General features: G+C 46.8%; 1 protein-coding gene across 2 annotated transcripts in view; it reads right to left on the bottom strand.

Annotated features, from left to right (window-relative positions):
* The window catches only part of RNF207 (ring finger protein 207), a 90,162-nt gene that overhangs the window by 45,771 nt on the left and 22,452 nt on the right, over window positions 1-21,939 (bottom strand). For both annotated transcript variants that reach the window (XM_077458305.1, XM_077458304.1), the window contains exons 3-6: window positions 21,770-21,902; window positions 9,611-9,755; window positions 5,620-5,701; window positions 2,217-2,292 (exon numbers count right to left, since the gene is read on the bottom strand). In XM_077458305.1, the coding sequence (XP_077314431.1) occupies window positions 2,217-2,292; window positions 5,620-5,701; window positions 9,611-9,755; window positions 21,770-21,902 (436 nt within the window). The remainder of the gene's footprint in view (window positions 1-2,216; window positions 2,293-5,619; window positions 5,702-9,610; window positions 9,756-21,769; window positions 21,903-21,939) is intronic.

Here is a 21,939-nt window from a genome sequence, read left to right as displayed (position 1 = left end):
TACCCATCTACTGTCCAGAGAATTGTAGTGGAAACCAGTGGGACTCAGGTATACCCATCTACTGTCCAGAGAATTGTATTGGAAACCAGTGGGACCCAGGTATACCCATCTACTGTCCAGAGAATTGTAGTGGAAACCAGTAGGACCCAGGTATACCCATCTACTGTCCAGAGAATTGTGGTGGAAACCAGTGGGACCCAGGTACACCCATCTACTGTCCAGAGAATTGTAGTGGAAACCAGTAGGACCCAGGTATACCCATCTACTGTCCAGAGAATTGTAGTGGAAACCAGTAGGACCCAGGTATACCCATCTACTGTCCAGAGAATTGTGGTGGAAACCAGTGGGACCCAGGTACACCCATCTACTGTCCAGAGAATTATAGTGGAAACCAGTGGGACTCAGGTATACCCATCTACTGTCCAGAGAATTGTTTTGGAAACCAGTAGGACCCAGGTATACCCATCTACTGTCCAGAGAATTGTGGTGGAAACCAGTGGGACCCAGGTACACCCATCTACTGTCCAGAGAATTGTGGTGGAAACCAGTGGGACCCAGGTACACCCATCTACTGTCCAGAGAATTGTAGTGGAAACCAGTAGGACCCAGGTATACCCATCTACTGTCCAGAGAATTGTGGTGGAAACCAGTGGGACCCAGGTACACCCATCTACTGTCCAGAGAATATTGGTGGAAACCAGTGGGACCCAGGTACACCCATCTACTGTCCAGAGAATTGTAGTGGAAACCAGTGGGACTCAGGTACACCCATCTACTGTCCAGAGACTTGTGGTGGAAACCAGTGGGACCTGGTGTAAGGACTGACTCTGCTGGGGGCCCCTGATGTAAAGAGGGACTCCGCTGGGGGCCCCTGATGTAAAGAGGGACTCCGCTGGGGGCACCTGATGTAAAGAGGGACTCCGCTGGGGGCACCTGATGTAAAGAGGGACTCCGCTGGGGGCACCTGTTGGCATGTGGTGGCAGGCGACATGGCAAGTGACATGCTCAGGGCTCCCACTGATTCTGCATTATGGTGAGCTGAATGATTTAATTTTATATTACAATGAAATAATGCGCTTCAATCATCCTGACACCATAACAACCATGGTGCCCGGATGATCGAAGTGCTAACAACAGATGTTTGGAGTATCTTTATCTGCTGGTTGTTAAACTTTCCAGAATACACATATTTCTATTTTTTTGTAGGATCTGGGCCTGCTGTCCCTCCCTCGTTCATCTCAGACGCTAACCACACCACCTTAGAGCCACACCCACTATTTTGCTGAAACCATGCCCATTTTCACTAAGTGGGAGGGGTCAAAAAGGAAGGGCGGGGTCTGCCCCCCCCCCCCTTCCTTAAACTTCACTAGCCGCCACTGGACTCAGCTATGCAGGAAAACATAGAAGTGGGAGGCAGAAAATGGCAGCAGGTGCTCTGGACTGATGAGTCAAAACGTGAAATATTTGGCTGTAGCAGGAGGCAGTTTGTTGGGAGAAGGGCTGGGGAGTGGTACAATCATGACTGTCTGTAGCCAACTGTGAAGCATGGTGGAGGTTCCATGCAAGTTTGGAACTGAATTTCTCTAAATGTATTTGGAGGTTTGGTCAAGATGAACCAATTCTCAATAGCAGGAGATTTTGACCGGTTCTTTCTGGAGCCGGTTCACATATCCTTGGAGCGGATCCGGTGCATTTTGCACATAAACGCTTTGGGTCTTTTGGTTCATTTCAGGTCTGAGTTCAGACCAAAATTCGGGCTGAAAACCGGACCCGAAAACGGTGAACCAGGACCCACCGAACACCCTGCTGTGAGCTGCATTCGGCTCATATGTGAGCCCAGCCTCACTTTCCACTTTGTTAATTGATAAACAATAAACTATTAACATTTCTAAAGCATTCTTCATTTACAGCATTAGCATCACACCTGCCTAAAACTTTTGCATAGTAGTGTACAGTATACGTATGTAGATGAACAAAGCTCCACCTTCTTCCAGGTAAGTTCCTGCCCCCTTCACCCATAACACGGCACTATCTGTAGTCATCCCCACCTACTGGACGGAGGAGGAACAGATCCTACATTTAGCAGGTGGTCAGTGCAGATGATCGCTCTGGAAGTCCCCGATTTTCTGGCACAGACCATGTGATCATGGCCTTGGCACTGGTGACGTGACCGGGCGCTGGTGTGGAGTTTATATGGACTAAACCTTCGGACTCACCATGACAGCTTGGTCCAGCTTTTCACATCCCAGGACATAAGCCGTTTCAATATCGATGCAATGGGCGCGGCTTTCCCTGCCAAACATAAGCGCACCATTAATTATATGTAGCGATAATATTTAATAGACAAAAAATAAAATTCCCACTGTGTCAGCATAGACAGTGTGGCGGTCCCATCCCTATACGTAGAACAAAAAAGTACCCCCTAGGTGGGACTTTGACAGACCACCAACACATGCAAAGGAAATATAAAATATAATATTTATTAATACACAAAGTAATAAAACCAAGGACAGACGACTAGCATCCGTATAATAGAAATATACAATACAATACAAATAGAAAAAAAAATAAACCATATAACACTTATGTTCTCATAGGGATTGGATGTCTTGGGATAAGTGCCAGGTTACCGCCCTCTTCCCTCTCCCACCCGCTGGCTGCTGCAGGGGATGTGTCAGGATGGAGAGCGGGGAAGGGAAGCGGTAATTTACTGACCTCTTCCTTGACTTCATAGAGCCAGTGACCTGTACCGAATACGGTCTCTCTTCATTCATAACTGAGCCATAGTAAACCGAGTTTACTATGCTTCAGTTTGTGAATGAACGGGAATCTCTATACAGAGCTATTCCTGTCCATTCATTCTGTGCAGCTGAGGCTGCAGACATAGAGACTGAGGGCCGTGTCGTCAATCTCCTTTTTCTGTTTTAAAGGTGGAACATCAGAGGTCTGTTTAGACCTCCTTGATATCTCACCAAAGCCCCTCAGTGGGGCCCCTAAAATATGTAAGAAAATAATTAAAAATAACATTGTAAAAAAATAAATAAAATGAAATGGTAAAAAATAATTAAAAATAACATTGTAAAAAATAATAATAAAATGGTAAAAAAACAAATTAAAAATGACATTGTAAAAATAAAAATAAAATTACATGGTAAAAAATAATAAAAAATTAAAAACTACTGATACCAGAGGCAGAACTACCAGGGTCGCAAAGGTCACACTTGCGACCAGGCCCTGGCATTCCGCCACTGCCTTTATGGTTTCTTGCACCGGTGCCCTGAAAGTTCTAGTTACACCTCTGTTCACAAGGACATTCGTATGAAAATTCTAAGTACATATGGTGACTTGACGAAAGTCGTTGGAAAGTACTTAAAAGTTTTTTTACTTTTAAGATCAGATTTTCGGAACGAATGTAATTTCCTATCCAAAAGGAACATCACATTCACCATTGGAAATTTGTTCATTAGAGGAAAGCATTCCTGGGCAGCACAGTGGTGTAGTGGTTAGCACTCTCACCTAGCAGCAAATAGGGTCGCTGGTTTAAATCCCAACCACGACACTACCTGCATGGAGTTTGTGTGTTCTCCCTGTGCCTGCGTGGGTTTCCTCCGGGTACTCCGGTTTCCTCCTACACTCCAAAGACATGCTGGTAGGTTAATTAGACCCTGTCCAAAATAAAAAAAATTGGCCATAATATGTGTATGTCAGTGTTGTAAGTGTGTCGGGACCCTACAGGTTAAAGGACCGCATAAATAGCTGCAGACGGACTCTGGTGGCAAGAAAGTGCCCTGAGGCGATTCAGTTCGCATAGGTAGCGCTATACAAGTCACTCATTCATTCCATTGTGCTCCTTTGAATTTTCTCATCACTCTGGTCAAATACGATTGTCGATTTGACCCCACTAATTATTAGACAATCAAACGAACATTCTTATGACAAAATATCTCTAATGGATTTCCGCTAGTGTATGGCCAGCTTTGCGGTTCATTTCCTTTATAAAGGAGACGGTTTTACCTATAGGTACAGTAATTATCTCCTAAATGTGCACCGTTTAGGTAGGAGATATTTACTGTACATGCAGCCAGTGACATCACCGGCGCATGTGCTCTGAAGGAATGGCATACCCGTGACGTTCCTTCATAGTCCTGTGCCGGTATTCTGTCAGAATCGGTGATCCGTCAAATTAGTTAATGGAAGTGACGTTCCGTCAGCTGCGCATGCACACACCACTACCAGGTTTGCTCATCTGACACTAATTAGTAAAATGATATATATTATGCTCTGCTGATGTGTTTATTGAACCCTGTATTTGTTCGGTGATATAAAATTAGATATTTTTTTATATACTACTGTATCAGTTTTTGTTTTTGGCACCGTCATAATCCCAATCATCCTCCTGTTGTTACCATTTATTTACCAAGGATGAGGTGCCGGATAGCATAGGGTCACCTAACCTGTTCTCCAAGTATCCATAGAATATTGACATCTGTGATGCTGTTTGGATATTACATTTTCAAAAAAGTTGGATGCCAGCAGTAGGAAGGTGGCGGAGGCCATTTTGGTACACCCAGCAGTAGGAAGGTGGCGGAGCCATTTTGGTACACCCAGCAGTAGGAAGGTGGTGGAGGCCACGTTGGTACACCAGGCAGTAGGAAGGTGGCGGAGCCATTTTGGTACACCCAGCAGTAGGAAGGTGGCAGAGGCCACGTTGATACACCCAGCAGTAGGAAGGTGGTGGAGGCCATGTTGGTACACCCAGCAGTAGGAAGGTGGAGGAGGCCATGTTGGTACACCCCACACTACTCAACGCTAAACCTTTAGGCTGGGTTCACACCAGTTTCGAATTGGATGTGGGCTTCTCCGCATCCATTTTGCTTGTCAGGAGATTGCGACCGGCTCTCTATGGAGCCAGTTCACACATCTCTGCAGTGGCTCTGGCGCAAATTGCACAGAAGCCTGTGCGTTTTCTGGTCCATTTCAGGTGCGAATTCAGCCAAAAACTCGGACCTGAAACAATGAATGGAGATGCATCGGACCCCCTGCTGTGAGCCACTCTGTTCCTCAATGTGGACCCAGCCTTTAGGCTTTCAAAATTAAACATCCAAACAGCATCACAGATGTCACTATACTATATTTATTTCTATATGTTCACTTTACTGTGAAAACTACTGTGGAAGACGTAGCTGGGTGTACTAAGATGTCCGCTTCTGCCTTCTGACTGCAGGTTTTCTATTCAGATGAGCAAACCCGGTAGTGGTTTAACGAATGCGCAGCTGACAGAACATCACTTCCATTACCTAATCTGGCGGATTGCCGATTCTGACAGAACACTGTAAACAGCAGCTGCCACGCGTATGCGTGGGCATGTTGTCATCCTGGCTCAGGCCACTCACAGAACCGGAGTCTGCGAATCCGGAAGGAAGACCGGGTGAAGTGGAAGCGCCTTCAGCGGTGACCTTGTGCCAGTGGAAGGCTTTGTTTTCAGGTACATTTCACATAAAGTGCTAGTATGAGGTGCACACTAGCACATTATGACATCACCTTTAAAAAAAAAAAAAACACTCAGCGGTTTACTACCGCTTTAACAAATGGAGGAATAACGTGGAAGTCGTCACTCACACTTGCATGTCACGGAAACAGTTGATGCACAACATTGACTTCTTCTCTGTAGAAAACATGATATATGGTTCTTCATGTAAAGCTGAAAAAATATGAGACAGCAATGTAAAATCATTTATCGGGATATATCATTGCAGAGCGCACTGACAGTCCGGATAGGTTACAGATCAACTCCAGCCAAAATGTTCATTGCAGAATATCAGTCCTTACATGTGGTGGCTGCATTAGTGCCCTATATTTTCAGGTGTATACCTTTATTTTCACTTTGACCGTTTCCTGTATCGTGTCTGCAGGCTCTGACCATCTCCTGTATCATGCCTATAGTCTCTGCCCATCTCCTATATCATGTCTGCAGTCTCTGACCATCTCCTGTATCATGTCTGCAGTCTCTGACCATCTCCTGTATCATGTCTGCAGTCTCTGACCATCTCCTGTATCATGTCCACAATCTCTGACCATCTCTTGTATCATGTCTCTGACCATCTCCTGTATCATGTCTCTGATCTGACTATCTCCTGTATCATGTCTGCAGTCTCTGACCATCTCCTGCATCATGTCTGCAGTCTCTGACCATCTCTTGTATCATGTCTGCAGTCTCTGACCATCTCTTGTATCATGTCTGCAGTCTCTGACCATCTCTTGTATCATGTCTATGACCATCACTTGTATCATGCCTGCAATCTCTGACAATCACTTTTATCATGTCTGCAGTCTCTGACCATCACTTGTATCACGTCTCTGACCATCTCTTGTATCATGTCTCTGATCTGACTATCTCCTGTATCATGTCTGCAGACTCTGACCATCACTTGTATCATGTCTGCAGTCTCCAACCATCACTTGTATCATGTCTGCAGTCTACGACCATCACTTGTATCATGTCTGCAGTCTACGACCATCACTTGTATCATGTCTGCAGTCTCTGCCAATCACTTGTACCATGTCTACAGTCTCTGCCAATCACTTGTATCATATCTGCAGTCTCTGACCATCTCCTGTATCATGTCTGCAATCTCTGACCATCTCTCGTATCATGTGTCTGACCATCTCTTGTATCATGTCTCTGATCTGACTATCTCCTGTATCATGTCTGCAGTCTCTGACCATCTTCTGTATCATTTCTGCAGACTCTGACCATCACTTGTATCATGTCTGCAGTCTCTGACCAGCACTTGTATCATGTCTGCAGTCTCCGACCATCACTTGTATCATGTCTGCCGTCTCTGACCATCTCTTATATCATGTCTGCAGTCTCTGACCATCTCTTATATCATGTCTGCAGTCCCGTTTTTTTAACAGAAAAGTTTTGGACAAATCAGCATTACATTTCAATTATCTATAACAATTAATTACAGTACATAGATCAAGCCATCAATAGTGTACCCGTGAAATATAAACCAATAGCTGCTCGCTAGTGCCAAGCAGATCTAGGAGAGACAGCTATATCTAATAACAGTCACTAGCCATTCCTCTAGGTTTCTCCCTCAGCCCCTAACCATGGTATAGTGCAGGATCCTAATAAAAGAGGGGGGAGGGGGGGAGCAGTAACTAACAAGTGGGGTGCTATATTAGTCAAACCTGGGGGGGACAGAATCTGGCCACCCATTCAACCAGGAGGACCAGATTTTATCAAACTTAAAAAAAAGTCATTCTGTATAGGGGCAGCACCGATTCCATTGAGCGCTGCCAAGAGGCGCAGGTAGGGGGATCTTCTGATTTCCACTTCAAGAGAATTTCCCTTCTGGCATAGTACAGTAAGTCAGGCACAGTTTACTATACCTATCTCCGTCCACATCTTCCATATGGCTCAGTAACAGAATACTCGGGTCAACCTGTATATTTGTCCCAGTTACATCCATCAGTTTAGAGGACACGGCTTCCCAATAGGGTTGGAGCTTTGGACAGGACCAAACCATGTGCCAGAACGTTGCTATTTCTTGCTTACACCTTTGGCAGTTGGGGTCTCTTTGTGGGTAGATACGTGCCAGCCTCACTGGGGTATAGTAGGTCCTATGAGGAAATTTAAATTGTATGAATCTATCTCTTGCTGCGATCATAGATGGAATATAAGAGGAAAGGCACTCCTCCCACTCTTTTTCACTCGGTTATGGGATATCAGCTTTCCACAGTAAGATAAAGGTATAAGGATGAGAGGACGTCCCATTTCCCTAGAAATCAGAAGGCGCTCCATAGAGTCTGACTCTAATATTAAGGATTCAGGGAATTGGGCCTCAAAGGCATGTTTCAGCTGCCAGTACCGAAACTGATAGGAGTAAGATAAAGCATAGGATTGTCTCAGTTCTTAGAAAGGCATCAGTCTACCCTCATTGACTATATGTCTCAAGGTGATGATCCCCTTCTTTGCCCAGAGGGATGGATGCGGGATACTATTCAGGTGGGGCAACATAGGGTTACCCCACAGGGGCATGTGTGGTGATACCTGGTTAGTGCGCCTGTATATTGTCCGACCTCCTGCCATACCTTCACTGTGGTCCGCATGAGGGTCGTCATGCAGGGGGTGGCCCTAAGACCCTGAAATCGCAAGTTACTTAAGGCTGCATAAGAATCCAGAATTGCCGCCTCCAAGGTGACCACTGGGTTTTCTCTAGGCTCTAGGTAACCAGAACAGCCGCCCAATAATAGAGTAGAAAGTTCGGGAACGTCAGTTCCCCACCAGCTAGAGGAAGGTACAGTATCTGTCTTGCCACCTGGGGAGGCCTCTCAGCCATGTCTGCACTCTCTGACCATAACTTGTATCATGTCTGCAGTCTCTGACCATCTCCTATATCATACATGTAGTCTCTGAATATCTCCTATATCATATCTCTAGTCTCTGACCATCTCTTGTATCATGTCTGCAGTCTTTGACCATCTCTTGTATCATGTCTCTGACCATCACTTGTATCATGTCTCTGACCATCTCCTATATCATGTCTGCAGTCTTTGACCATCTCTTGTATCATGTCTGCAGTCTCTGACCATCACTTGTATCATATCTACAGTCTCTGACCATCTCCAATATCATATCTACAGTCTCCGACCATCACCTATATCATATCTCTAGTCTCTGACCATCACTTGTATCATGTCTGCAGTCTCTGACCATCTCCTATATCATCTCTGCAGTCTCTGACCATCTCCTGTATCATGTCTGCAGACTCTGACCATCACTTGTATCATGTCTGCAGTCTCTGACCATCACTTGTATCATGTCTGCAGTCTCCAGACATCACTTGCATCATGTCTGAAATCTCTGACCATCACTTGTATCATGTCTGCAGTCTCCGACCATCACTTGTATCATGTTTGCAGTCTCTGACCATCTCCTGTATCATGTCTGCAGTCTCCAACCATCACTTGTATTATGTCTGCAGTCTCTGACCATCTCCTATATCATGTCTGCAGTCTCTGACCATCTCCTGTATCATGTCTGCAGTCTTTGACCATCTCCTGTATCATGTCTGCAGTCTCTGATCCTCTATTGTATCATGTCTGCAGTCTCTGACCATCTCTTGTATCATGTCTGCAGTCTTTGACCATCTCCTGTATCATGTCTGCAGTCTCTGACCATCTCCTGTATCATGTCTGTAGTCTCTGACCATCTCCTGTATCATGTCTGCAGTCTCTGACCATCTCCTGTATCATGTCTGCAGTCTTTGACCATCTCCTGTATCATGTCTGCAGTCTCTGACCATCTCCTGTATCATGTCTGTAGTCTCTGACCATCTCCTGTATCATGTCTGCAGTCTCTGACCATCTCCTGTATCATGTCTGCAGTATCTGACCATCACACTTATCATGTCGGTAGTCTCTGACCATCTCCTGTATCTAGTGGCTTTTATCCGACAGGGTGATTAAACAGAAGTTGATCAGTAGACATACACATGGATCGATTCTATCTTTGGCCACCTTACCTCACCATCCTTTCAGGAAAAATCCTTCTATACAATGAAAAGACAACTTTGATGTTTTGTAATGAGATGACACTTACGGCACTTCTTATGGATGTCCTTGGCACGTTTAGCCAGGGTCACGATCTCATGGCGGGAGAACATTTTGGCTTTATGGGTCTCCTCTCTGCATTTAACACACAGAGGCTGGTTGCAGGTATTACAATAGTACATAAGGTCTCCATCCTAGAATCAGATACAAAAGGGAAAGAATGAGGAGAAGGGTGGGTGACAATTGGGGGGTATTACTAGAAGTGCCTTGTGTCTATGTCTATGTCACAATCAGGTCCAGATGTGTCTGATGGTGATGAAGTGTGGTTCCGATTGTCTGTTTGCTGGGCGCAGTCCCCATTTTGAGGGGTCTGTCCCTGGAACACAAAATGACCCTGTCCAACTGTGCAGGTGCCAACCCAATAGGAATCGCATATTGGTCGGTGCCTGCAGAGTGCGACTATTTAATTGGTACCTGCTCAGTTATAAAGTCTGATAAAGAAATCAGAAGAGGCCGTCCCACCACTTTAAGATGATTCTCTTGCATTTGCAAGTAGTTCCAGCAGAACCGTATATTAGGGTGGTGCCTGCACAGTGCAAAGCCAAGTTATTGTTTCATAAGCCCAGGTATGGCATTTTGTTACATAGTTACATTGGTTCAGCTTGACTAATGTAAGTATTTATGTGCCATGTGGGATCCGTAAGAAGTTGGAAATCACTGTAGAAGGCACCGTTACTACACTGCTACTACAGTAATCTCCACCAACTTCTCCACCAACGTCTGGGTCTTGTGCTAAGCAGCTGTCCTTCTGCTTACTTACTGAACAGACGAGGTTGCTTGAGGCTGGGTTCTCAGTTCACACCTTCGCCGCATGCGGCTCCCAGCAGCGGTCCAGTGCATCCTGGTTTACTGTCCGAATTATGGGCTGAATTCGGACCTGAAATGGACCAAAAGACGCACTGCACCTGCTGCAGATATATGTGAACCAGCTCCATAGAGAGCTGGTCAAAATCTCCTGCTTTTGCGAATTGAATGCGGGACCGCATCCAATTCGCAATGGTGTGAACCCAGTCTAAATGGGTGCAATTCACAGAACACTTAACCACTTCAGCCCCTTAAGGATTTACCCTCTTCCTGACCAGGCCATTTTGCGATACGGCACTGCGTCGCTTTAACTGATGTAGCACCCTGATGGTTAGGCATGGTTGCTAGTAAATTTACCTGCCAGGTATAGTTGCCCATTGATGGCCCATTGATAAGTGATCAATTGATTCTACCCTAATTCTGGAATTGCTGCACTTCTCTCTTCTGTCACTAGGTGGGCCCGAGTATCTGGTGGCAGTAGATAAGACAAGGGCATAGCAAGGACGGATTAGGAATAGGTGTATCTCAGCCAATGGGCAGGGATCTTCTTGGGTCCCTTGACCTGCTGGGAGAACCTATATATTTGGGTGGGGTCGGGTGATCGGGGTTCTGCCACCTGGACGGCCGTCTGGGTGGATGCGTGTTGTGCTGCCCTGGGCTGCTAGGCCAGAGCCTGAGGCCTATACCAGCAGCATCAGGCTGCCAGGCTGTCTGAGGGCCTATCCAGAGGCAAGAGAGCAGTGCAGGGCTGGGATTGCCGCTTGCAGCCCAACCAGAAGTGCCGGTCGGAGAACCAGTCATGGTCGGAGGTAGAGGGGAATCTGTCGCCACTAAGGGGACCATCCACCTTATTACCAGGGACCACAGTGAGTAGCTGAAGCAAGTACCGGAGCAGAATTCTCACCAACCGGGTACGGTGGAGAATCAGGAAACTTCAGTGGGTGTCAAGCCATGGACACAGCCAGTGGAGGTGACACTTGTAGAGCAGCCTTGTGTGCCAAACAAGGGACCAAGCAGGCCAGTGGGGTGACGCTTGAGGAGTATCTGTGAGTGCCAAGTGAGGGACCCAGCAGACATGCGGGGGTGACGCTTGAGGAATCTATCTTGCATTACACCCACCATGCCTTGTTACCAACTCTACATGGAAGGATGTCAGCTATCTCAACTCTGGAGGTTCTCATTACACTAAAGGGGACTTAGAACCTTGCTACACTGACAATTGTGCGGTTGTGCCACGCTGGCTGTACCCAAACAAAATTGACGTCCCTTTGTTCCCACAAATAGAGCTTTCTTTTGGTGGTATTTGAAGCCCCAATTTTGGGAAACATTTTTTTTTACTTTCTGCTATAAAACATTTCCAAAAAAATAAATAAATAAATGTAAAAAACTATTTTATTTATCAGTTTAGGCCGATCTGTATTCTGCTACATATTTTTTGCTAAAAAAAAATAGAAATAAATGCAATAAGTGTATATTGATTGGTTTGCACAAAAAAATTATAGCGTCTACAAAATAGGGGATAGATTTATGGCATTTTTATTATTATTATAGCTCCGGCTCCTGATGTTATTATTATTTTGAAAATTTATATTCCTGAAACCACAGTTGGGTTTTAGGGCTAATTTTGCTAAATTATGGTTTCAGTACCATTCCAGTTGGATTGCACTGAGTTCTCCTTGGCCGCAGGTGTCGCTGTCACCGCTGGCAAGTGTAAGAACGCAGTTTAGCTGGGTGTATTGAATGCCATTCTTTCTCTCGGAACCATCCCAGTGGGAGTGTTTCTCCTGCTGTGCATTCTGGGAGGTGGTATTTAAGGTACGGACATCAGGTTCTTCGGGGGGTTCTGTCTCAGAAGATATTTTCTGTCTGTTGGGTTCTGGTCCTCCTGACCAGCCCCCATGGCCCTCCTGGCCTGGGGTGCGGATCGGATCCATGCAATTCCAAGTCTTGGGGCTGGACAGCCTGAGGCGAAGCAACTGCAGGGACGGGCCTGAATGGATATCAAGGCCTGATGATTCAAGGGTGGTCCGGTGCCATCTCATCTAAGGAGAGGCCCAGAAACTTGAGAAGCATCCAGGGGAAGGCCTGGTTTCTCTGAAGGAGCCTTGAGGCTCAGTTGAAGGACACTTCATGGATTTACACTCATACGGTATCGCCGGACCGGCTGAGAGATACTGGTGCCGTATGATAGCTCTTTAAATTTGTCTATGTCCCTCTGTTACATCCAAGTCTGTGGCAGAGACTTTTCACAAGTATTCTACATCCAAGTCTGTGGCAGAGACTTTGCTTTTCCTTAACACCCTACCGGCTTTTAGGCCTAGTGAGAGGTCTATCCGGGGGTTGTGAGAATCCAGCTGTGAAACGGTTATTCTCTGGATTTCTTCTATAAGACATTTTCTATTTTTGCAGTTCAAAAGTACCTGAACTTCCTCCTAACCCTCTACCCTAAACTGAGAGACTCTGTTCTATTTTGAAATAAATAACCCAAAAGAAGATGCAGTGTCAGTTTTAACATTTCTTTGGGCCATCTACCACGGGAAACCCTTCACGGAGACAAGGTTAAGAAGGTAACGGTAAGGGGGTCAGTGCTATATGATTTTTTTTTTTAAACTAGTAATGGCGTCGCTCCGTGATTTTTAGCGGGACTGTGACACTGCGGCGGACAGATCGGACACCTAACTGACATTTGTGACACTTTTTTTGGGAACCAGTGACACTATTACAGCAATCAGTGCTAAAAATATGCATGGTAGTTGTTGTACTAATGACACTGGCAGGGAAGGGGTTAACATCAGGGGCGATCAAAGGGTTAAATGTGTTCCCTGCAGGTGTTTTCTAACTGTAATGGGGGACTGTGTGACAGCCGAAACACACAGATCTGACTTCCTACTGCCCTGCTTAGCAGAAAGACAGGAACTGTGTGATCTCCCCTGTCAAAACAGAGGTTTGCCTTGTTTACACAGTTCTGTCACTGTGGGGAACGATCACGGGTGGCCAGCGGACATCGATTCCTCCGGACCCGCTAAGTGCCTCCCCCTGTTGGTCACTGGGAGCACGCCCACAAATGGCGGCTGGTCAGCAAGCGGTTAATGCAAAGCGTTGTCTGATTGGACTTCACCACCCTGCCTCTCCATCTTGTCCAACCAGAGAACACTTTGCATTTAATCAATGAATGCAAAGTGTTCCGTGAATGTCACCTGTGCTGAGTGAACGACCTCCTGTGTTTACAATGCAGCAGGGCAGACACTTGTTATGGGACCCGGAAGCTAGAGGACGAAGGGGGGGGGGGGCCTGGGTTTCATTTGGAAAATCTGACAACGCTGAGGCTGAGTTCACACATAATGCAAACCGGATGAGGGTTTCCCGGCATCCAATTCCCATGGCAGGTAGACATGTGCACTGCTGAACAATTTGTTAATTTTCGTTTCATTTGTTTTTTTTTTGTAAATTCGAAAATAAGTGATTTAGAACATTCGGAATTTGTAAATTTGAAAATAAGTAAATTCAAAAAATCATAAAATCGTAAATTCAGAGTATGTAAATTTGAAATCCGAAAATAAGAAAAGAAAATCCGAAATAATAATAACTAACAATAACTAACTATTAAATTACTGGTGTAGAAATTTGAAGAAAACAGCTGAACGGCCGCACTCCGAATAACACCTTTTATTCGTGGCAAAACCGTGTGGCCGCGTACACACGCGGGGACTGTTCGCTCAACTTTGTCCGCTGAACAGTGTTTCGGCGGACAGTCCGCCCGTGTGTGGGCTTTCAGCGGACAGTTTCAGCGAACAGTCTGCTGAACAAAGTTTTTCGGAATTTCCGAAAAACTGTCCGCTGAAACTTTGTTTCAGCGAACAGTCCCCTCGTGTGTAGGCTTGTTCGTCAAACTAAGTTCTGCGCATGCTCAGAAAGGATTTACACGCCGAAAGTTGTATTGCAGTGTATAGGACGTCGTATTTTTCGTCCCGTCGTACGTGCCGTTCACGTCATCGCGCAAGTTTCAGCGGACTGTTCGTTCGTCGTGTGTGGCCAAGTCCGTCCATGCTAATTTTGAGCGGACTGTCCGCTGAAACTGTTTGACGAACAAAGTTGAGCGAATAGTCCCCGCGTGTGTACGCAGCCTGTCTCTTACATCATGGTGATGAAAGGTACAGACAGGCTAACGCGTTTCACATCAATATAAGTACCTTTCATCACCATGATGTAAGAGATTTTGGATCTTATACACTGTTTTGTCACAAATAAAAGGTGTTATTCTGAGTGCGGCCGTTCAGCTGTTTTCTTCAATTTCTACACCAACATAATGAATACAAGTTTATCTGAAGTTACGAACCATCCGAAAAAAAGAATGTCGTATCTAAACAAATAGAATGGAATAAAATAATAATACATAATAATAATAATAATACGTTTTTATTATTATTATTAATTAGTTACGTTCCATTCATTTAGATACGGCATTGATTATTACGGATAATTTGTAACTTTGGATACATTTGTTACGTTCACTAACAGCCAAAACTTGAAAGGAAATCTCAATACTAGGGATGAGCTTCGTGTTCGAGTCGAACGTAAGTTCGACTCGAACATTGGTCGTTCGTGCGTTCGCCGAATTCCGAACGTTTGGGCCGTTCGCGGCAAAATTCGTGTGGCCCACAATGCACTGCGATGGCGCAATGCATTGCTGGCTCACGATTGGCCAAGCATGCACTGTGACCCCGCATGCTTGGCCAATCGCAGCGCCAGCAGCGAGGAGAGCCATGGTTGGCCACAGGCATCCTGCCTGTGGCCAATCATAGCTCAGGCTGTGTAGTGCACGCCCCACACTATATAAGGCCGCCTTTGAGGTGGCCTCGTGTAGTGTGTTGGCATCTGAAGCAGTGGGTGTTCTGTGTACCTTCAACACAGTTACACACCAATCGTTTTTGGCTGATTTACTATCTTGCTCTTGTGTAGTGGTTACTGTCTGTGCCCTGACCGCAGTATACACCACTATATTCACCTCACCTATATAGCTAGTGATCTAGCTTTAATAATAGAGCTTGCAGTCAGTAGTGTTAGTGCGTGCTGTCTGCGTGCTCTGTACCCAGTACATACCACTATATCCACCTACATAGCTGTTCTCTATTTGAGCCCAATTTCCATCTGCAGGAGTTATTGGAAGTTGTGTGTGCTTCTAGCACAGCACAGCACAGTATACATCTGTATATACCCCTTTAACTCTGCTGTTTTCTGGTTATTGTCTGCGTGCCCTGACCGCAGTATACACCGTGATATTCACCTCACCTATATAGCTAGTGGTCCATCTTTAATAATAGCGCTTGCAGTCAGTAGTGTCACTCAGGAGATAGTGCGTGCTGTCTGCGTGCTCTGTACCCAGTTCATACCGCTATAATCCACCTACATAGCTGTTCTCTATTTGGGCCCAATTGTCATCTGCAGGAGTTATTGGAAGTTGTGTGTGCTTCCAGCACAGCACAGTATACATCTGTATATACCCCTTTAACTCTGCTGTTCTATAAAAAAGGCATCTGCAGGAGTTAGTGGGTGTTGTGTGCCTACAGCACAATATAAACTACCCAACTACTGTTTTACCCAACTCCCTTCAGGCCATTACCATGTCTGGAAGGCCAGCAAGGAGAGGCAGACAGGCGCGAGCCGATAAAAGAGGGCAAGCAGGCTCTGTGTCTAGAGACAACAGTGCTGGTCGTGGACGCGGTGCATTGTCATCAGCACGTGGCCATGGGACATGCTTGTCCTTCTTTTCTGCAGCTGGACATGTTGAACCGCAACATGCCAACGACTTGGTAGAGTGGATGACCAAGCCCTCTTCATCCTCCTCATCCTCTCTCACCCAGTCTCAGGGTAGTAGCAAAGCAGCTGCCAACGCATCGTCTTCCCTCCTCTCAATGTCATCATCAGTGACTCCTTCCCTAGACCCACCACGTCCTCCTGAGGAGTCTCCTGAACTCTTTGAGCACAGTGTTGGGTACATGCTCCAGGAGGATGCCCAGTGTTTGGTGGGCTCTGATGATGACACTCAGCTAGAGGAAGGCAGTAGCGTGAGCGCAGAGAGAGAGGATGCTCAAGAAGCACAGCAATCTGGCAGTCATGTTCCACAAGCTGCAGCATACTGCCAGGTTTGCTACAGCGATGAAGAGGGAGGGGATGATGAGGGCACTGACTCCACGTGGGTGCCTGGAAGGAGGGAGGAGGAGGAGGAGGCACATGTCCAACGAGGCAGGATGCCCTCCGGGGGCCAGCTTAGGGGCAGCACACCGACTGAATCACACCGCAGAGCTCCGCCTGCGCAGAGCGCTTCCTCTGCGCGTTATTCTAAAAGTTCTTTGGTGTGGGCCTTTTTTGAGACGAGTGCATCAGATCGCACCGCTGCTATTTGCAACATATGTCTCAAGCGTATCTCACGTGGCCAAAACATCAGCCGCTTGGGCACCACATGCTTGACCAGACATATGTTGACCTGCCATGCAGCTCGTTGGCAAGCGTACCTCAAAGACCCACACCAAAGAACAAAGCGGACCTCTCCTTGCTCCTCATCAGCTGGCATCTCCAACCCCACTAGACCTTCAGTCCTCTCTGAAACCTGCTCTGAGAGGAATGAAGGTGTAGAATTAGGTGTGTCACAGCCAAGTGCTTCCGGGAACTCTGCTAGTGGTACATCCACGTCCGATTATAGCAGGCAAACGTCCCTGCCCCAGCTGCTGGACCGGCGGAAGAAATTTACTCCCAGCCATCCACATGCCCAGCGGTTGAATGCTAGCTTGGCTAAATTGCTAGCACTTCAACTGCTGCCTTTTCAGTTGGTAGACTCGGCCCCCTTCCGTGAGTTTGTACAATGTGCGGTTCCTCAGTGGCAGGTCCCCAAACGCCACTTTTTCTCACGGAAGGCGATTCCGGCTCTCTACCGGCATGTGGAAGGCAATGTCCTTGCCTCGCTGGACAGGGCGGTCAGATAACCGCTGACTCATGGTCCAGCAGGCATGGACAGGGACGTTACCTGTCTTTCACGGCCCATTGGGTCACTCTTCTGGCTGCTGGGAAGGATGCAGGACAAGGTGCAGTAGTGTTGGAGGTTGTTCCGCCACCACGCCTCCAAAATGCTACTATTGGTTGTGACACACCTCTCTCCTCCACCCCCTCCTCTTCTTCTTCCTCCATGGCCTCTTCCAGTGCTCTGTCCTCAGAACCAGCGGTGCTCCGTAGGCGTTCCAGGGGCTACGCAAGTACGCAGGCAAAACGATGCCATGCCGTGCTTGCGCTGGTTTGTTTGGGGGACAGGAGCCACACTGGGGCGGATGTTTTGTCAGCTCTGCAGGGGCAGGCCGAGAGGTGGTTGACGCCACGCCAGCTTAAGCCAGGAATGGTGGTTTGCGACAATGGCACCAACCTCCTCTCCGCCCTCCGACAGGGACAACTGACCCATGTGCCCTGTGTAGCTCACGTCCTTAACCTGGTGGTGCAGCGGTTCTTGGGCAGGTACCCCGGCTTACATGATGTCCTGAAGCAGGCCAGGAAAGTCTGTGTGCATTTCCGCCGATCATTTAATGCCTGTGCTCGGCTGGCTGAGCTCCAAAAGGAGTTGAACCTGCCCAAGAACCGCCTTATATGTGACATGCCCACCAGATGGAACTCAACATTGGCCATGCTGCAGCGGCTGCACACGCAGCAGAGGGCCATCAATGAGTACCTGTGCGACTACGGCACCAGGACAGGGTCAGGGGAGCTTGGTTTTTTCTCACCACGCCAGTGGGGCATGATCAGGGATGCATGCACTGTCCTGTCACCGTTTGAGGAGGCCACAAGGATGGTGAGCAGTGACAGTGCATGCATCAGTGACACTGTACCTCTTGTCCACCTCTTGGAGCATACGCTGCGTGGAATAATGGACAGGGCACTTGAGGCAGAACAGAGGCAGGAAGAGGAGGACTTCCTTGCCTCTCAAGGCCCCCTTTATCCAGACAGTGTTCCTGCTGTGCCACCCATCACACAGGAAGAGGGTGAGGAGGAGGAAGAGGAGGAGGAGGATGATTGTGTCAGCATGGAGGTGGAGGCTGGCACTCAGCATCAGCATCAGCAGCAGCAGTCTTATAGGGATGATTTACAGTCCCAAGAAACACGTGGACTTGTACGTGGCTGGGAGGAGGTAGCTGCGGATCATGTTGTCCTTAGTGACCCAGAGGACTCCGGACCGAATGCCTCAGCTAACCTATGCTGCATGGCCTCCCTGATCCTGCAAAGCCTGCGGAAGGATCCTCGTATTCTTCGGATCAAGGAGAGGGACCATTACTGGCTGGCCACTCTCCTTGATCTACGGTACAAGGGTAAGGTTGCCGACCTTATCTTGCCATCGCAGAGGGAGCAGAGGATGAGACATCTCCGGGAGGCCTTGCAGAAAGCTCTGTGCAACGCGTTCCCAGAGACTGGGAGGTTACAAACTCCTGGTCCTGGACAACGTGTTGCTGAGGCATCGGTCAGAAGGAGCGGTGGAGAAGGTGGCCGTCTGACCAATGCTTTCAGACAATTTTTTAGTCCGCAGCCCCAAGGTATGATTGGTTCCAGCACCCATCGCCAGCGTCTAATTTACATGGTGCAGGAATACCTAGGGGCAAGGTCAGACTTGGACACCTTTCCCACCGAAAATCCTCTGGCTTACTGGGTCTTGAGGATGGATCACTGGCCAGAGCTTGCACAGTATGCAATTGAGCTACTGGCCTGTCCTGCATCCAGCGTTCTTTCGGAACGCACCTTTAGTGCTGCTGGTGGCTTTGTTACCGATCACAGGGTGCGCCTGTCCACCGAATCAGTTGATCGACTGACCTTCATCAAGATGAATCAGTCTTGGATCACCCACAGCTACCAAGCACCTGAAGCTGATGTAACCGAATAATTTTTTTTGAAATATCACATCCCTTCAAGACTGCCTATGCTGATGCTGAGTGACTGTCCTGTTATGTTGATTGTCTATCCTCTTCCTCCTCCGCTGATATGTTGGAAGAACATTTTTGGTTCTGGGTGATGCCAGCAGCCCAATTTTTCTGCCCCTGTTTAACAGGGGCGTTTAATTACAATTTTTGATGCAATGCTTTGCAGCAGGGCTAATTCCTGCAATAAAACTAGAGTATATGGCAGAGGTTGGAGTGTGGTGGCACCAGCACCAGTGCGTAAGGCCCAATTTTTCTGCCCCTGTTTAACAGGGGCGTTTAAGTACAATTTTTGATGCAATGCTTTGCAGCAGGGCTAATTCCTGCAATAAAACTAGAGTGTATGGCAGAGGTTGCAGTGTGATGGCACCAGTGCCTAAGGCCCAATTTTTCTGCCCCTGTTTAACAGGGGCGTTTAAGTACAATTTTTGATGCAATGCTTTGCAGCAGGGCTAATTCCTGCAATAAAACTAGAGTATATGGCAGAGGTTGCAGTGTGATGGCACCAGTGCCTAAGGCCCAATTTTTCTGCCCCTGTTTAACAGGGACATGTAATTACAATTCTTGATATAATATTTCACAGGAGGGCCCCTTCCTGTGCCCACCCAGAGTAACGGTGAGGACTTATAGTGTTGTGGCACCAGCACCACAACCACCAAAGGTCAATTTTTCTACCACTGTTCAACAATGGCATGTAATTACAATTCTTGATATAATCGTTCACAGCAGGGTGCTCCAGTGCCCACCAAGAGTCACTTTGAGGGCTTGCAATGTGGTGGCAAAACCAACACCTTGTTCCGCCATTTCTGCAGAGCATATAGGGCAGGCCCCTACTTTCAAACATCCAACTTACAAACATCAGACAGCAGCAAGTGAGATGAAAAAAGATGGACGACAAAACAAATTATACAGGGGTGATAACCCTTCCCTATGTTTTCCAAAAAGCTTAAAAATAGTTTTTTTGACTGGAGCTACACTTTAAAAATGTACCGGTTGAAAATTACAAACAGATTTAACTTAACACAACAAACCTACACAGTCCCTGTCTTGTTTGCACCGCCTGTATACTGCTGTTCTGAGTATATAGGGCCTGGGGGCCACACGCATTTCCTTTTTTTAATATGGGTACGGGGTTCCCCTTAATATGCGTACAAGACTCAAATAGGCTGGTAATGGGCAGGGAGGGCTACCCATGCCATTTTTCTGAATGATTTTCAACCATATTGCAGGAACCAGATATAACATTAAAACCGCAAGCAGTTTTAAATGGTGTTATTTCCGTTTAATGTCATTTTGTGCAGGGACTGTTCTAAACACGGGAAACACGTGGCACTTCACAGGCATACTACAGACACCCACCAGGCACCATATTTAAAAGGAATATTTCACTTTTTTTTTTTCACTTTAATCGTCATTAAAATCAGTGCTCTCGCCAAAACGGCCATTTTTAAAACTTTTTTTTGCATTGACCCATGTCCCCTGAGGCAGGAGGCAGGTCCCCAAACCCTTTTTAGGACAGTATCTTGCATATTAGCCGTTAAAATTAGCACTTTCCATTTCGAACGTTCGAGTCCCATAGACTTCAATGGGGTTCTAACGTTCGTTACGAACGCGGGGTCCGTTCGAGAGTTCTGGTGCGAACCGAACCGGGGGGTGTTCGGCTCATCCCTACTCAATACCTATAATTTAATAGTTAGTATAGGTAAGTTATTATTAGTTAGTTATTATTTCAGATTTTAGAATTTTCAGGTTTTTGAATTTTCATTCTTATTTTTGGATTTCCGAAATTCAAAATTCTTTGAAAAATTCGGAAATTCTGATATTTCCGAATGAATGAATTTGTCTAAATTCGTTAAAAAACTAATTGGGAACTAAACGAATTGCACGTGTCTAATGACAAGAGAGTGTGACCGGTTCACACATCTCCGGAGCGAAGTTCAGGAGAAAAGTCGGACCTGATTCACCCCTGAAAACGGAGAACAGGGACGCACCGTACGCCTTGCCGCGAGCCGCATAGTGTGGACCCAGCCTGGGGCCCTTGTTCACACATGGCAAGCACTGCAAGAAACGTGCAAAGTGCGTTTTGGGTTTTATCCATTCTAAAAATGAATTCTAAATGGTAAACTACCGTGCGATTTTGCCGTGATTGTTGCACTGCAATCAAGGCAAAAAACCGTGTGAAGCTTGTTGCCCCAAAAAAGGAGAAGGGGCTTCCTTCGGGCAGCAAACACATATAGGGCAGCACATTGAAGTGAATGGACTGCCATATGCACAGCACACAGAATCGCATTAAAAATCGCCCGTACATAATCACAAGTTCCTGCTACACAAAATGTGAATAGGGCCCAAGGTAAGTGCTAAGTAGACATTTCCTGCAGATGCCTGCGGGGTGAAGTCACCTGTTTCTTGCACTCCAGGTCACAGTTGGCACATTGTAGAACTTCTTCAGAGTCAGCGGAACTGTCCACCAGGAACTTTAGTAAGCGGTCCACAGGGGGCAATCCGTTATTCCCCTTTACTATGGAGTGCTGTCTGCAAGAGACATAAAAACATCATTATCAGTCACATC

This window comes from Lithobates pipiens, unplaced genomic scaffold (genome assembly GCF_037356315.1).
Source record: "Lithobates pipiens isolate NorthernLeopardFrog02 unplaced genomic scaffold, aLitPip1_a1.2 Scaffold_27, whole genome shotgun sequence".
Classification (NCBI taxonomy): domain Eukaryota; kingdom Metazoa; phylum Chordata; class Amphibia; order Anura; family Ranidae; genus Lithobates; species Lithobates pipiens.
The sequence above is the reverse complement of the archived record's forward strand: the minus strand, read 5'-3'. Positions and strand labels throughout refer to the sequence as shown.